This window comes from Chionomys nivalis, chromosome 21 (genome assembly GCF_950005125.1).
Source record: "Chionomys nivalis chromosome 21, mChiNiv1.1, whole genome shotgun sequence".
Taxonomy (NCBI): Eukaryota; Metazoa; Chordata; class Mammalia; order Rodentia; family Cricetidae; genus Chionomys; species Chionomys nivalis.
Genome location: NC_080106.1, coordinates 31,525,283 through 31,541,723, shown reverse-complemented (window position 1 = coordinate 31,541,723; position 16,441 = coordinate 31,525,283). Strand labels below are relative to the sequence as shown.

The window sequence follows — 16,441 nt, the reverse complement described above, 5'->3', positions numbered from 1 at the left end:
GATGTATGAAAAAATTTTCTCTAGTTCAGAATACTTTAGAAACACCTGGGAAAGCCTTACAAAGCACTGCTGCCCTAGACCCACTCCAGAAGATTCTGATTTAACTGGTCTTTGTTAATAAAACTCAGGCATAGGAGGTTGTCTTTTATTTCTGGAAGCTGCCAGGGATTCTAATGGACAGCAGGTGTTAAACTGTTCAAGCTAATCCTGCTGTGTTCCCAGCTGGCCACACCTCCACCCTTAGCTGGTAGGGTTTCTGCTTAGCCTCCATCTCCATCCCCCACATACTAGGTGAAGCAACACTGTTCCCTATCAGCAGAGAGCTATCAGCCAGGTGCTTCCAGCCATGGCCGGCTTCCCTGTAAACCCCTCCCAACCAGAAGCACCTGCAAACACCTAGGGAGTACCTTCACCTCAGCAGCCTGCCTCACTCATTCCCCCTCCACACCTCAGCTCCAAGCCCCCTTAAGTCCCAGCAGTCACCAAAGTTCAGGGAAGATGTGGCTTGTCTCTGCTGCCAGTACTAAGCGGATGATTTCAGCACGAGGGGTGACTTGATGCCACACTAAGCCAGAAACCTTAGAGAGTTAAGAAGTCAGGCAGTGGAGGTGTTCATTCGCCTTTAATTGCAGCACTTGGGAGGCAGAGACAGGCGGATCTGTGATTTCAAGGCCAGCCTGGAATACAGAGTGAGTTCCAAGACAGGCTCCAAAGCAACACAGAAAAAACCCTATCTTAAAAAACAAACAAACAAAAACAAAACAAAACAAAACAAAAAACAAAAAAGAACTTAGCTGCTTTTGCAGAGGACCAGGTTTGATTCTCAGCACATACAGTGGCTCACAGCTCTAAATCCAGTCCCTGGGATCTGATACCCTCTTCTGGTGTCCATGGGCACTAAACAAATCTGGTACATAGACATATACACAAAAAATGGAAAAAAACAAATTTTAAGACCAGGTTTGGCATTATGGCACAATTCTTGCAATGCTAATATTTGGGAGGCTGAGGAGGATCACTGTGAGTTCCAGGCTAGGGTAGCCAGACCTTGTTTCAGACAAGGGGAAGAGGAGAGGGAGGGAGATGGAGGACAGCTTGGCCTACAGTAACCCAGTCTCAAAAGAAAACAAGGGCCAGTGAAATAGTTCAGTGGGTAAAGATTATGGCTGCCAAGCCTGAAGCCCTGAACTTGATTCCTGGGACCCACATGATGGAAGAACCAGCCCCTCCGACCCCCATGTGTGCAGCATGGCTTGTATGCCCTCACACACACAAACAAATCATTACAAAGGCTCCCAGGCCCACACCTGCATTCACGGAAACTCAGGTTGAATTCAGTGACAGCTGACAGTTTCTGGATTCTCTACCCTAAGCTTACAAACGGCTAAACTTCCCCTTAGGCAGGCATCACAGAATCAAGACTCTGCTCAGCGACAAACTGTGCTCCACCAGCCCTCAGTGTCCAGCCGTGATCTGGGCAGGGGCACTCTCTGCCATCGCAGGACTGCCACCGGGGCCTGTCAACGGCACCGGCACCGTTGTCCTGTCAGCTGTCGCTGGAAATCAGCAAGCAGGTCTCAAGGGCTTGTGGCATTTACTAAGCTCACAAGGAAGCTCTGGCCCAGGAGCTCCTCCTCGACCCAGAGGCCAAAAAATGTTTGTCCCTCACCTTGGCAACTGCAGAAGCAATCAACAGTCTGTGGCTGTCAGTTTTCGTTGCTGGGTGACAAACCAGTCAGCCACATACCCACTTATTATCTCAGTCATTGGCTCTGGCCAGAGAAAAGCTTTTGGTTTTGGTACTGGGAATCAAAACCAAGGCCCTGTGCATAGCAAGTGCTCTATCCACGGATCCAGGCCTTACCTCAGGCGCAGGCTGTGCTCTCATTAGAAACCCTTTAAGTCCTCTTCCAAGATGACACAGTGCTGGCAGAACCTAGCTCCTTGTAGTTGTAGGGATGCAGCCCCCATTTTCTTGGGAGCTGTACATTGGGGCATGCTGTTTACTTCTCAAAATTTCACAACTAGGGGTAGAAAGATGGCTCAGCAGTTAGGAGCACTGGCTGCTCTTCCAGAGGACCCGGGTTTAATTCCCAGCACCCACGTGACAGCTCATAACTGTAACTCTAGTTCCAGGGGATCTGAAACATTCATGCCAGTGTACATAAAAAAATAAAATTCAAAACAAATCCCCTTCACAGCCAGCTTCTGCATGGGCAGTAAGACAAACACTTTGTTTTCTAGACCTTTTAAAGGATCAATAGCCTGGCCATGCTCACTCAGGATAATCTCCCTTATAACTAACAGTAAGAGCGGCAGGGACTGTGAGTCTACCTACAAAGCCTTTCACTTTATTGGAGCTTCTCCTATCAGAAGAGAAACTCCAATGTCATCCGGGTCTTGCTGTAATTGGAGGAGAGGCAACACAAGGCAAGGGTCGCTTGGGCCAATGGAGATTCTGCTTCTTAAGCAGCAGAAACAAGCTAGGAGAATTAAGTTTCAAGGACAGGTTAACAGTGGTATTTTTATTTAAAACAGAAATGACCAGGCACGATGGATTATAGGTGTGTGGATGGGCAGCAGGGAGAATAAAGGGGCCCCCGTTCTGACATTTACTGCTGCTGGCCTGGCCTGCTTCTCCTGCCCTTCTCAACCTGGACTCTCCTACAGGAGATGGAGACAGGCCCTACTCTATAAAGGCAGCTCTGGCCCCACTCCCGTGTGACTTCCATAGTCCAAGTTGAATGTGGATGACTGTGGCAGACCCCACACATATACACACATCACAAGGGACACGTAGAAACACAGAAGTTTACTGTCTATTGCTTAACAGAGATGACATCAGGACACAGATACAACACTACAGCAAAATGGGGTGAGGGAAGGGCAGAGGGACACAGATGGATCACAGCAACTGGGGAGTGACTTCTTTGGTGCCCCTGAGGCCCTCTGACAGCTGACCCATGGCTCCAAGAATTGCACACTGAAGATCAGTAGGTGGCAGCATCACCGAGAAGAGCCTGGCGCTTCTACAGCATAAATACTCAAGGGTCTAGCTTCAAGGGTGGAGAGGTCAGCACGGTCCCACCAGGAGCGGAGTTCCTTAGGGTGCACCTTCTTCTAACACTATCAAGAGGCAGGTCCCTCACACCTTGGTCTTCAAGACATAGCAGCACCGCACAGCACCGCACCACCGTGGCTTCACTCTGCTACAAGCCTCTCCCTGCGGATGTTCTCAGAGTGGGAGGAGGCAGTGGTGGGGCTGAGGGTTAGGAGTTGGCTGGAGGAGGGGGTGTGTGCCTGAGGTTCCTCCTAGGCATCCTGGAGATTGCTGTTGTTCAGGAGCACCTGTTCTCCAGGCTTGAAGGCTGGCATCCCAAGGTAGGGGCAGTTGGCGCATCGAAAAGCGTCTCCCAGGTAGCACTGTGGAGAGAGCGAGAGTCACCCAGAGAGGCTAAGTAAGGGCCAAAGGACATCTTAGTATGCCCACAGGTCTCTTGTTTTATGAAAAGTCAATCAGTAAGGGTTCCAGTCAGGTGAGGTGATATACACCTGTAACTGCTGTGCTTGGGAGGCTGAGACAAGTTTACGGCCTGCCTGAGCTACCGGGCAAGCCCCGTCTGAAGGAGGCAAGAGGGCTGGTATCTCAGGCAGCCCTGAGGACCACTATAGGATCACAGCAACGTCAGCCAAATCGCCGAGTTAACCACATCCCACACCAAGGAAGAGACTTGGGTAGCAAAATAAAGAAATAACTTGAACACGGGCTCGAGAATGCTGACCCTTCTCAGGACAGCCTCTCTCATCACAGCTACATACATGGCCTTTCACACTGGCCCTTGAGAAAACCCGATACAAATCCCTTGAGTTCAGCTAGTCTGTGTCCTGATGTCACAGGAGTGGGCACACGATGGTAAGGGGCAGGTACGTACATTTCCACAGGCTGACTTGGGCTGAGTGCCCTGCTCCTTTGACTTCTCTCTTTCCAGTTCTTCTGCAAGGCCACAGGTGCTAGGGAAAACCAATGGCTGGTGAATAGACTTGCCACCTCTAACAGAGCTATATACATTTCTAGACTTTTCAAGTTAATGCTATGGAACCAGCAGGCTCGGGGTGAGGCTGCTGGGGAAGACAGCAAAGTTGCCAGTTTCCAAACTCAAGAACAGGAGGAACTGAGATGCAGTTCAGTGGCAGCGCACACGCCTAGCTGTATAGGACCCTGGGCTTAATCCCCAACACCACAAACATACAAAAGCAATAAACAGAAGAAAATCTGAATTTTCTCTTGCAATCCTCTCATTTGTAAATGTTGGGAAGTTGGAACACCTGGAGCCTGATGAGGGCTGCACGTGGTAGTCAGGCCTGAAATCCCAGTGCTGGAGAACAACTCCAAGTTTAAGGTCTGCCTGAACTATATTGAGAGACTATCTTAAAAAACAAATGAAAAATATAATAAAAACAATCGGTGGGTGAATAAACAAGCCAAGCCTGCCCCACACTAGCACAAACACCAACACAAAGCTTCCACGTCAGGACAGAATGACACAGATACCTACAACTTCACCTCTCAAACCTCCAGAGCTACAGAAACGATACTGTTGGAGAATCAACAGATAAACCACTCCTACTGCCCGCGGAAACCTCAGGGTGCCAAAGGGCCAGCAGCAGACATTGGAGGACTTCCCCTGAGCAATCCAGCCAACCTGAGTATAAGACACAGGGCGCTGGGAATCCGGGCCTCCAAACACCCACCTAGGCTGATAAAGTGAACCAGTCAGTCCACCTAGATGCTCGGTTACCATGATCAGCGTGTTCTTGTTTGTGTTAACCAGTTTTTGAGAGTCTTGTTATATAGTCCAAGCTAACTTTGAACTTGCAACCCTGCCTCAGCCTCCTGCATGCTGGGATTCTCACTAGCACCACCACACCTGACTCTGTCCTTCACTTTTAAATTATGAAGGTTATGACCACCAAGCATCCTAGGAAATCCTCTAACCAGGGAACAGGAGGCCAACAAGAAGAAAAAGGCATCTTGGAAGGAACAGAAAAGGAGAGAAAGGACTGAAGAGATGGACCAGCAGTTAACAAGTGCATACTGCTCTTGCAGAGGACTCAAGTTTGGTTCCCTTCATGGGTACCAGTGTACAAAAACAATTAAGTAACAAAAAAGCTGGGTGGTAGTGGCACCCAGGAGACAGAGGCAGGTGAATCTCTAAGTTCAAGGCCAGCCTGGTCTACAGACTTAGTTCCAGGAGAGCCAAGGACAGAAACCCTGCTTTGAAAAATCAAAAACAAAATAAAATGAATAAACAAACAAACAAACAAACAAAAACCCAGCAACATAAAAAGCAGAGTAGGGCATGATGGCACATACTTTTAATCTCAGCACTGAGAGGCAAATGCAGAAGCAGCTCGGTGAGTTCGAAGCCAGTCTGGTCTACACAGTGAGTTCCAGGACAGTCAGGGATATAGAGAGCCCCTGTCTCAAAAAGTCAGGGGAGGATATTAGCTTCTTTATATCCAAATGAAAAACGATAATCAACATATTGGGGGGAGGGCACAATAGCAAAGAGAAAACTACAAACTAAAATCATGATAGGAGGAAGAAAATAATAACTAAAGGTTTAGAAGATTGATAATCTCCCAGAAAGGAACAAAAGGAAAAACCTGAAAAATGTAAACGAGGGGGGAAAAAAATGACAGAACCAGCAAGATGCTGATCTAAAGTCAACACTCAGTCTCTGTGATCCAAGGCCACCCCGCTCTACAAAGCAAGTTCCAGGCCAGCTAGGGCTTCAAAGTAAAACCCCCATCTCAAAAATACGCAAACAAAAAGAACCAAAGAGGTTCAACATCTAAGTCGCATGCTACTCAGACAAAAACTCATAAACAAAATAAACACTTCGCCCAGGACCACAGACTTGGCTTTTTAAGACTGCAAAGATGCACTGGATGAGCCCAGCGGTGGTGGTGCACGCCTTCAATCCCAGCACTCGGGAGGCAAGGCAGGTGGATCTCTGTGAGTTTGAGGCCAGTCTGGGCTACAAGAGCTAGTTCCAGGACAGGCTTCCAAGCTACAAAGGAACCCTGTCTTGAAAAAAAAAAAAGATGCACTGGGTGGTCAGTGCACAAGAGAGCAAATGACACCTGACACACGACAAACCACCCAAAATGGTATCAAGAAACGAGGGCCCCAAGGATCTCTTTACAAAATGGAGAAAGTGACCTTCTGGATCAAGGATTTAGGGAAGGATTAAAGACAGCTGGCCTGTCTTATTATCAGGGTCCTCTGAAGACAGAAAACAGCAGGACAGTCTCTGAGCGCTTAAAATGACTTCTGACCTGGGAATTGGGAATACTATGATACTTTTCTTTTCTTTTCTCCTTTGGTTGTTTTGAGGCAGGGTTTCACTGTGGAAGCCTTGCTGGCCTGGAACTCTCTATGTAGATCAGGGTAGCTGGAACTCAAGAGAGATCTGCCTGCTTTGGCCTCCCGAGTACTGGGATGCTCAGTCAGGATACTTCTTATTCCACCTAGTTCTCTGTGCACCTCACATCTCACAGGAAAACCCGTTCTCAGGAGAAGAGGCACAGAACAGATGACCACTGGAGAAGAAGCTGCAGCCCAGACCTGCCCCCAGCACTCACCAGTTCTTACAGGCCTTCCTCTTTTTCCCTTCCCCACATGAAGGGGCCTTCAGGGAGGCTGGATCGGGCTTCTTTAAATCTTCTGGATCTAGCAGTTCATCTGAGTCAATGAGATCCTGGAGAGTGAGCACAACATTTAAGAACACAGCCACGGTCTCTCTGATGAAAAGCTGAGGTAATCACAGGTCAAGAGCATGCACGTACAAGACAAAGTCAAAGCTACACCCACTGTGAACTATGCCATGTGCTGAAGAGGCCGACGGTCCATGGAAAACTGCATAAGGCCAGAAATAGCTGCAAAACTGGCTGATACTATGTAGAGAACGTGTGTGCATGTACGTGTACACACACGCGTGTGCATAGTGAGGGTGGGAGCAGGTGAAATAAAGAGACATTTCTTTATTTCAACATATGGATAATCATGGGAATAAAGTCAATGGAAGCAAAACATTTCCCATAAAATTTCAGAGGAATAAAAGCAAATAATTATACATATAAAAAAATCACACATATATCTGTGTAACTTTTTTGTAAATGTGAAGAGTTATATCTATAAATTCTGAGAGCATCAGCCATGGTGTATTTTGCTCATCACTCTTGTCTCAATAGTAAAAGGGTGTTTAAACAATTTTCTTTCTTTCTCTCTCTTTCTTTCTTTTTGGTTTTTTAAGACAGGGTTTCTCTGTGTAGCCATAGCTGTTCTGGAACCAGGATGGCCTCAAACTCAGCAATTCATCTGCCTCTACCTCCCAAGTTCTGGAATTAAAGATATTTGCCACCATGGCCCAGTTTAAATTTCTTATAGATATGACAGATCAAAGGTGCGAACACTAAGTTCAAGACAGTGAGCATTCAGTGACTTTCACTGAATTTTGTTTAGTCAGTATTCAATTGCCTAGACAGAGGCCAATAAAATACCTCAGCTGCTAAATCCTCTCCTGGTTTAAGTCTACAAGAATCTTTACTATTTCATGTAAAGGGAAGACAAGAAAATCTGTAGGGGAAAATGCTCTTAAACGCTGCAAAGATTTGTCATTCATATTTGATTTCATAAAACGCTGATTGGCCAGTAGTCAGGTAGGAAGTGGGGCAACCAGACTAAGAATTCTGGGATGGGGAAAGGCAGAGAGAGCCAGTCGTAACCCAGAAGGAGAAAAAAGCAAGATGGGAATAACTTATTGAAAAAGGTACCAAGCCACGTGGCTAAACATAGATAAGAATTATGGGTTAATTCAAGTTGTAAGAGCTAGTTAGCCTCAGCAATAGGCCAAACAGTTTATAGTTAATATAAGTCTTTGTGTGTTTCTTTGGGACTGAATGGTTGTGGGACTAGGCAGGACAGAAACTTCCATCTACATGGAAAAGATACTATAGAAATAAATTTAAAACACTACTAATAAAAGATACCAAACTCAGGCACTGCTATGTGCTGTGTCTTAAACACATTCACACTTACAAATCTAAAGGCCACTCTCAGAGCTGGAGACACGCTCAGTGGTTAAAGTACTTGCTGCTCTAGCAGAGAATGTGGTGTGGTTTCTAGTGCCCACTCAGCACCTAATAACTGCCTATAACTTGACTCCAGTTCCAGGGGATCTAATACCCTCTTCTGGGCTTCCAGGGTACCAGGCATGCATACCATGTACATACATACAGATAAACAGACAGACAAACACTCATACACACAAAATTAAAACAAAACAAAACAAAAATTTAAGGCCACTTTCACTACAGCTGTTCACACTCAATGTGAAGCCCGAGAGGGAGCAGTCAAGTGACTTTCAGGGCCAACTCACCATGTCATCCTCCATGTCGTTGGCTGAGAGAGTCCAGAGCTTGGCAGCAGCAGGATCCACAACGGGCTTCACTAGTCCAACATAAAAGAAAAAGAACTCTTTAAACAGTGAGAAGCAAACTACAAGCAAGCCTTAGCACCAGTGGAGACTAGAAGAGAAAGACAGACAGAGGGGAGGCTCACACTCAGCTCCACACAGTCAAGTCTGCATTTGCTGCATGCCTGGTTTGTGCTAGGCAGTCCACCAGCGCTTCCATTATCTCACCTAAGCCTACTAAGGAATCTGTGAGGTGCCTGCCACCCTAGTCTTATAGCTGAGGGTAGATGAGGCTACAACCTCCATTCCATGCTGCCTTTTTCTTATCACCTCAGTTTACACCCCGGTAACATAGGTTTTGGCACTCCCCCTGTCTACTGCAGATAATTTAAGAATCAAATGAGAGAAGTATCAGCAACTTCAAAAATAGCAAAGATTTAGCCTATGTGAGCCTGTTACATAAGGAAACAGACTCTAGGCTGCTGGTGGACAGAACATTGTGCATTTGGGTCAGGACACCAGAAACCATCTAAGAGCCTCTTGGCTGGGGGTTTAGAGGGGCAGATCCTCAGTAAGGCTTTTAGGGTCCGTCCACCACCAGGGGTCATCACTGCCACAGCTGGATGCTCAGAACGTCCACAGGGTCAACCGCTGACCTAAGCCATCCCAACCCTCCAGGAACCATGAAATCAAAGGTCCAAATATTTCCTGAGACCAAGTTTGAGAACACAGGCCTCTAATTCCTGCCACTCAAAAGACAAAGAAGTGGGGACCAGAAATTGAGGTTAAAGTACTTCATAAAGATTGAGGCTAGCTAGGTAGGGGTGGTGCACACCTTTAATCCTAGTACTTGAGAGGCAGAGGCAGGAGGATCTCTGTAAGTTCGAAGCCAGCCTGGTCTACAGAGTTAGTTCCAGGACAGTCAAGATTACACAAAGAAATCCTGTCTCAAAAAAATAGAAACAACAACAACAACAACAAAAAAGACTGGAGGCTAGATAACAGAAGAATGCAGTATGGATATGGATATGCCGCAAGCATCTATTATATCTCTGCATTCCTCACAGCCAAGAAACAACTGAGACAAAAGAAAGCAGTCACAGCAAGGACGAGAGACGAGCAATGCATGCACACAAATATGACGTAACTTTTGAGCAGAAGAAACATGAGTTTTGTTTTTTAGCATTTCAACAGGATGCAGCCTGGAGGATGTTCCATCAAAATCAAACCAACAACACTGTGATTACAGCTCTGACAAAAGCATTAAAATAGTATCTACAGGGGATGGTAGGAGCAAGGTACAATGATGCATATGAAAATGTCAAGACAAAAACATTTTTCTGTATGAATACATTGTATATGAAAACGTTAGCTCAAAAGGGCATGTTAAAAATGGCTGTTGCACATAGAAAAAAATTAAACAATGTTTACAATTTTAAAATTCTGAAATATACAAAACATGCACAAATCAAACTAGCAAACAATCTTTAGAAATAAGTTTGTGACTTTACAGGCACAGGAAAAAAGCCCTAGCCAGGAGGTGGTGGCGCACGCCTTCAATCCTAGCACTTGGGAGGCAGAGGCAGATGATCTCTCTGAATGAGTTCCAGGCCAGCAAGGTCTACAGAGCAAGGTCCAGGACAGTCAGGGATACATAGAGAAAGCCTATTTCAATCCCTCCCAGTCAAAAGAGAAAAGGGAAAAGAAAAAAGCCCTGGAAACTGAACGAGAGCCCGTGTGCACCATTAGCCCCATAATGATGTCTCCTGAGAATAAACCCATCCTCCCAGAGCCTGAAGAAACAGCATCAACTGAACAAGAGACTCAGGCCTCCAAGATGAGGGGGCCTTCAGCGCACTAGGGAACAGCTACACATTATTACAGGTTTGAATACTAATAAGTCTAAGATAAAAGCGCAGGGAACATTCTGCAACTGGCAAATGGCAAAAATGAAAGGACTAATCTAAGAATATTTAGATCATGGTTCAATTTCTAACATGCTCCTCAGGCCCACCCATATAGGATGTCCTCAGGCTAGCCTTACCTGAAGAAGTCTTCTTGTTGGTTAAAAGCTTAAGCTGGCTGGAAGAGCCCACTTCAAAGTTTGGCTTCTTGCCAGTGATATGAACTACGAGCAGGCTGTCACTGTGGTAGCCCAGGTGTTCCTGGACAGACTGCACCTCCTCCGAGCTTAAGGACTCCCGTTGCAACTGTAATTGAAGATATCCATCGCATCAGTTCATGCTTCTTCAGCCACTGTCTTGCCAAGCCGGCCTTGTGGCCAGCCTGGACAACATCCAACAGTGAGTCTGTCTCAGAAAAGAACTTAAGGCCCTGAATAGCATTTTTAAAAATCAGAAATATAACAATAACAGTTATCATGGAATAACACCTCTCCAAAACCAAGGAAATGCTAATATTTTTATGTTTAGCTTCTAGAGAAGAATACGGAAGTATAAATGCCTCTGCTTAACTCTATTCAGTTGTCATAAAGGCACAACACCCATCCGCAGTCCCACCAGCGTCTAAGGGACAGCATTCCATCTAGGCCTAAGGGTTGTGTACTGAGACGGGGAGAAGCAGCAAACCTTCTTCTGTTCCCCTGAAGCACAGCCACCACTGTTAAACAGTTCCAGGAAGACTAGTAACAGCCACTCAGAGTCTTCAGAAGGGATCTGCTCCCAAGGGCTTCTTCTTCAAGGCATCTCGTATTTTATCTCTCAGGCAGCAAGCTTCAAATTACCTTCTAACTCTGTGCAGCACCTCTAACCTTACTTGCCCCCAGCTATATGGACAAACTCTATCCCCCAAGGTTTACATGCCTAACAAGGACGGCTATCTCTACACACCTACCTCTTTAACTTCCACAAGGCCAGAAAGAGTCAGGGCAGAACACAGCTTAGAGGCCGTCTTCATTTTGTCATTGTTAACTGTCAAGGAAAACCCCCATTAATGGCGTCATGGTCAAAGCTGGGAAAAACTACTACAGGAATGCTTATCTCCAAGTGGTCCCTCTGGCTGGGGAGACAGTGTGCACATGCAAAGACTCGGCTGTGCTAAACATCCACCTTCTGAGTAAAGACATTCTTACCTACAGTTATCTCCACTGGTTCTTTCAGAAAGAGGCATCCTCCTGGCCGAAGGATTCGGGCCATCTCAGCCAGAACCTCAGCACTGTGCACAGAGGTGCTTCCTGGGACTACACCCGACAGAATAACGTCAAAGCTGGATTCTTTATGGGCAGCTGAAAAGAATAAGGAACAGTTGCCTACCCGGGGAGCCACCTCCCCATACTCCCACAGACCTCCCACAGAGGGTACGGTATCACCACAGGAGAATAAAGCCCCCGATAGCAGCAGAAGGGGGCTAAGACTCTGTTCTGCCCCATCACACTAATTCCTCAACCTCCATAAGAAAAAAGGAGATTTTTAGAATGAGGAACAGCCACCAAAGAAAAGAACAGAAACTACCAACAATATGCTCAAGTGTGCTCAAAAAATGGGGTGACCGACAAAACTCAAGCATAAGGAAGACAGGAACAGCAGGAGGCACTCACACTGCAGCAGCTGGCTGAGGTTCTCCGTGAACACTTGGCCCTCGCTGCCAGTTAACCCTTGAAGATTATCCACCAGTTTTTTTAGGGCCTCCTCAGGAGATGACTTGTCCCAGAACACTGCCACAAGCTGGCCAGGGGAGATCCCAAACTCTGCCATTCCTGCAGTGCAGCCGTACCTAAAAGCTACTGGCAAGAGAAATCAAGACAACAGTGGAATTTAATCCCCGGGTTATCATCGAGTATGATTAGAATCATAACCTACTTCTAACAACCTCCAGCTGAGGATGCATTATAGCTTGGTGTAAACCCTAAGATTCTCAGTAAATGAACCTTCAGTCTCAAGGTTTCATAATCCCAACATTCCCTGACATGACAGGTAGACAAGACGGATATAGCAACGTCAACAAAAGGGGGTTAGAATCAAGTCTGAGCTGACTATAAAACAAACAGGGCATTCATTAGGCAGAGGTGACTCATAGAGGAAGGCAACACACTGGCAGCTAGCCTAACCATAGTTATAGTTTTTAAAAAAGATATTTAAAATTTGCAAATTAAACATTTTCATTACGTATATTTCTTGACATTACTTATAAAAATTCAATTGCACCAAATCTACAGTGACCAACACTATTTTCAACATTTCACATTAGCCAGCCTCTTTGAAACACACCTTATACACACATTATCTCAAATGACTCTCAGAATAGCTGATGTTAGGTTATTCCCAATGTACAGTACAATATCGTGTGAGTAAAACAAAAGCTGGGACTCAAATGCAAACCTGCATAACTATGAAAGCATCCCACCCAGGTTAGCTTTCTCTTCCACCTGATATGCAAGTCTGCCCACTGTGAAGAAGGCCAAGGGATATCTGTCAGCTCCTCCTTCCTTAAACATTAATGCACCAAGTTTCCAGCTTCAAATATGGGAAACAAAGAAGCAGTGGCAGCAGACTCATGCTGAACACTTCTGACTTCTGCAGAGATGGCCAGCTCTGTAAGAGTGACACCCCACACTCCCGGCTGTATTTAGGTCACATGCCCTTACACTTCCCTTCTATAAAAACATCCAGAGGCAGCAGATGCACCAGCCAGTAAAAACACTTGTGGCCAACCTTGATGATCTGAGATCAGTCTTCATGTACCACATGGAGAGAAAGAACTGACTTCTACAGGTTGTCCTGTGACCTCCACATGTGCAGGTGGGGTACAAATGGCCACACACACAAAAATAAAACATAACTTATTTCATTTTCCTGTTACTTTTTTTTTTTTTTTGCGGGGTGGGGGGGGGTCTCATCTAGCCCAGGCTGGCCTTGAACTTCTGATCCTGCCTCCTCTAATACCCAAGTACTAGGATTACAGGTATGCAACATCATGCTTGGTTTGAAAACTGTTCACCTTTGTATCTAAAAACTATGACCTTTAACCAGCGTCACCTTTGATTACACAGTGCTTTGCCATTTCAGAAATGCTACTAATGGTTTTAATGTCTACAGCAAAATTGAAACCCTCAGCTGGCTAGATTCAACACCTGACTTCCACTCCAACGTGACTCCCTCCCTATTGCATTCTCACTCCACCACAGCTTTTTGGCTAGTTTCTTCCTGCGAACACCAGCTCTGTGCTATCCTGACTCAGCACAAAGCCCAAGAGGACACCACGTGGTTATCAGACAGGCAGGAGTCTTTGGTTCTTTAGTGTGGGATTTTAAATCCCTAAAAAGCACACCGTCAAGAATGAACAGCTTCTAACTGACACATGATTTTGAGAAAGAAACCTTGCAAATCTCTCAATTGGGTAACATGGGATCAATCTCACATTTAAGAGCCTGCAGGGAAGGCAAGAGTACTTACTGATGGGTGGCAAGTTATTAAAAATGAAGAGCCTGAACATCTGTCCACTACTTGTTTCATTAGGGACAGGACTATGGCAAGTCAGACTTTCTGAGTCTCCTTGTCAATAAACAACCTCATATTTATACGACTGGTAAGAATCCCTGGAACAGCAAGCTATGTAAAGCACTCGGCAGATGCTGGTCCACAGAGCTCAATGAAATAATCTGCAGTTTGTCTTTGCTTCCAACAGTCTTGGTAAAACCTCTCTCCTTACAGATGCTTGTGAGGGGAGAATGCAAAGCTTCCTTTCCATCCTTAGAACCCACAGAGAGCCTCGCCTTTGACATCCAGTGCCAGTGGGACTGTGCCAGTAAGTTAGCGGAGTGTAAACAGAACATTCTTCTTCCCATAACAAGAGGGACCTCATGAGTAGATTAAACCTTAAACCTCCCCTCACCAACACACACACACACCTACAGTTTTCAGTCAACCTTTCCTGAAAAGGCAATTTTTTTTAAGCTCTAGAGCCAAAGTGTGACAATTTTGATCAGATTTTTTAAAACCAGAACTATATATATATATAAATCCAGCGCCTAAGCCAGCATACTCAGGAGCTGTGACTCAGGGCTGTTTCACAACTTCAGAGAGGTGAAGTGGACGTCAACGTCACATAATTGATCTTGTTTGTTAGATGCTTCTCAGGCTGACAGCAGCCACCCAAGGCTTTCCAAAAATGTTCCTAGCAGCCCCATGTGGTGGTGTTCACCTTTAGTACCAGAACTTCCTAGACAAAGGTAGGCAGATCTCTGGGAGTTCAAGGCCAGTCTAGTCTACACATCAAGTTCAGCTACGTAGTGAGACCCTGTTTTAAAAAAAAGTTACCAGCGGGCAGTAAGAACAAGAGCAAACATCTGACGACTGGAGATGGGCATATTTATCTTTAAGGCACCCAACAAGCAGATTCTTAGGCTCTTGGTCCCATTTAAGAGGGCTGGATATGACACAATACATTGTTGCAGGTGTCACTCATTAGGGACGGGGGTACAGTTCAGTGGTATGTACTTAGCTAGCATGTATACGGTCCTGAGTTCAGACTTCAATACCACAAAATCAAACAAACACCAATTTAATAGCCGAGAATGGCGCTTGCCTGTAATCCCAACCCTCTTAGGATACTGAAGAGGGATCCCGAGTTCTGAGGACAGCCTGGACCCTTCAGTGAAACTCATCTCAAGATCATTAAGGGCTCTGGGGATGGCTAGGTAGGTAGAGCAGACGCTTTGCGAGTACAAGGCTTTGAGTTCGAGTCCCAGAACCCACAGAAAAGCTGGATGTGTGGGCCATTGAGATGATTCAATGGGTAAGGGCGCTTGCTATACTAGCCTGACAACCTGAGTTCAATCCTCAGAACCCAAGGAAGTAGAGGACTCACTCCTGAAAGTTATCCTGACTTCCATTCTACACGTGTCAAACCCCCATAAAATAATACGAAATAGAATATATGTTTTTTTTTTTTTTTTTTTGGTTTTTTGAGACAGGGTTTCTCTGTGGTTTTGGAGTCTGTCCTGGAACTAGCTCTTGTAGACCAGGCTGGTCTCGAACTCACAGAGATCCGCCTGTCTCTGCCTCCCGAGTGCTGGGATTAAAGGCGTGCGCCACCACCGCCCGGCTTTTTTTTTTTTTAAAGCTTATTTGGCCGGGTAAGTAATCCAGCACCGGGGAGCTGGAGGAGGGCAGACTGGCCAGTCGGTCCAGCCTTAACTGGTGAGCTTCAGGCCACTAGAGACCCTGTCACGAGGGAGGTGGCCACAGTCTGATGAAAAACAAACTTGTCCTCTGGCCTCCACATAAATGCTCCCTCCATGATCATGATAATAAATACACACTATTTGCTCCTTCCCAGGGGGAGCAGCGAGTCGCTCAGGTCCCCTCTGAAGACTGCAACCTGGACTCAGGTACGCCAGACGCTAAGAGGCAAGCCTCTCCCAACCTTACAAATGGTTTGTTAAAGCTAGATCCCTGGACCACAGGGTCAACTATCCGGGCAAAAGCCTGGGTTTGTTTTTATAAACAAGCATCCTAGATAAGTCGGAAATAAGTGCCAAGCTCAAAGGGACAACCTGTGACTCCAGGTTCTCCCCAGCTTTCGTGCTTTCCGCCAGATGCCCTGAAGGAGACCCAAGGTCACCACAGATGGCTAGGAGTAAACTGGCGATCCCGATGCCAGCTCCGGGTTTCACGAGAAAAAGAGGCGGCAGAAGAGCCCCGGCGATAGAAATGCCGCCGCATGCAGGGCCATGATGGTCACCGTGATCCCTCACACCGGCTTCCCCCAGGCAAGCCAATGACGGCGCGGGGAGCGGAAACGAGAGGACGGAGGATGAGAGTGGGCCCGAGGAGGCCCGTTAGGCCCGATCGGGTGCTCGAGCTGCCCAGAACGAGCTCACCTTCCTCCTACCCTGAATACCCGCTCCACAGACGCCGGCTTCTCGTCTCCGGTCTCTCGCGGGAAGACGCGGCGCAGCACCCAGTCCTAGAAGGTAGACGCGCCTCCCCCCCTCCCCGCCC

The 16,441-nt window shown here is 46.4% G+C and overlaps 1 protein-coding gene across 3 annotated transcripts; it reads right to left on the bottom strand.

Annotated features, from left to right (window-relative positions):
* Window positions 1-626: 626 nt before the first annotated feature.
* Ciapin1 (cytokine induced apoptosis inhibitor 1) lies at window positions 627-16,423 on the bottom strand. 3 transcript variants are annotated; one of them, XM_057754322.1, is made up of 9 exons: window positions 16,321-16,423; window positions 12,037-12,222; window positions 11,572-11,724; window positions 11,334-11,410; window positions 10,525-10,690; window positions 8,445-8,515; window positions 6,649-6,764; window positions 3,933-4,011; window positions 627-3,423 (listed from the first exon to the last, which is right to left on the bottom strand). In XM_057754322.1, exons 2-9 carry the CDS (start codon window positions 12,191-12,193, stop codon window positions 3,313-3,315), a joined length of 930 nt encoding a protein of 309 aa, XP_057610305.1. In that variant the 5' UTR covers window positions 12,194-12,222; window positions 16,321-16,423; the 3' UTR covers window positions 627-3,312. The 3 variants fall into 3 exon arrangements, with proteins under 3 accessions (XP_057610305.1, XP_057610306.1, XP_057610307.1); XM_057754323.1 differs by having other exon boundaries at window positions 12,037-12,219; XM_057754324.1 differs by lacking the exon at window positions 16,321-16,423 and adding an exon at window positions 15,994-16,028 and having other exon boundaries at window positions 12,037-12,219.
* Window positions 16,424-16,441: the final 18 nt, after the last annotated feature.

What these genes read in the sequence shown, in the direction of transcription:
- Ciapin1 (XM_057754322.1), bottom strand. Translation starts at nt 12,193, where the DNA reads ATGGCAGAGTTTGGGATCTCCCCTGGCCAGCTTGTGGCAGTGTTCTGG. An exon ending in CAACAAGAAGACTTCTTCAG is followed by an intron (nt 8,516 to 10,524) that starts GTAAGGCTAGCC and finishes ATGTTGGACTAG; the next exon opens with TGAAGCCCGTTGTGGATCCT. An exon ending in AGGAAGGCCTGTAAGAACTG is followed by an intron (nt 4,012 to 6,648) that starts GTGAGTGCTGGG and finishes GGTTTTCCCTAG; the next exon opens with CACCTGTGGCCTTGCAGAAG.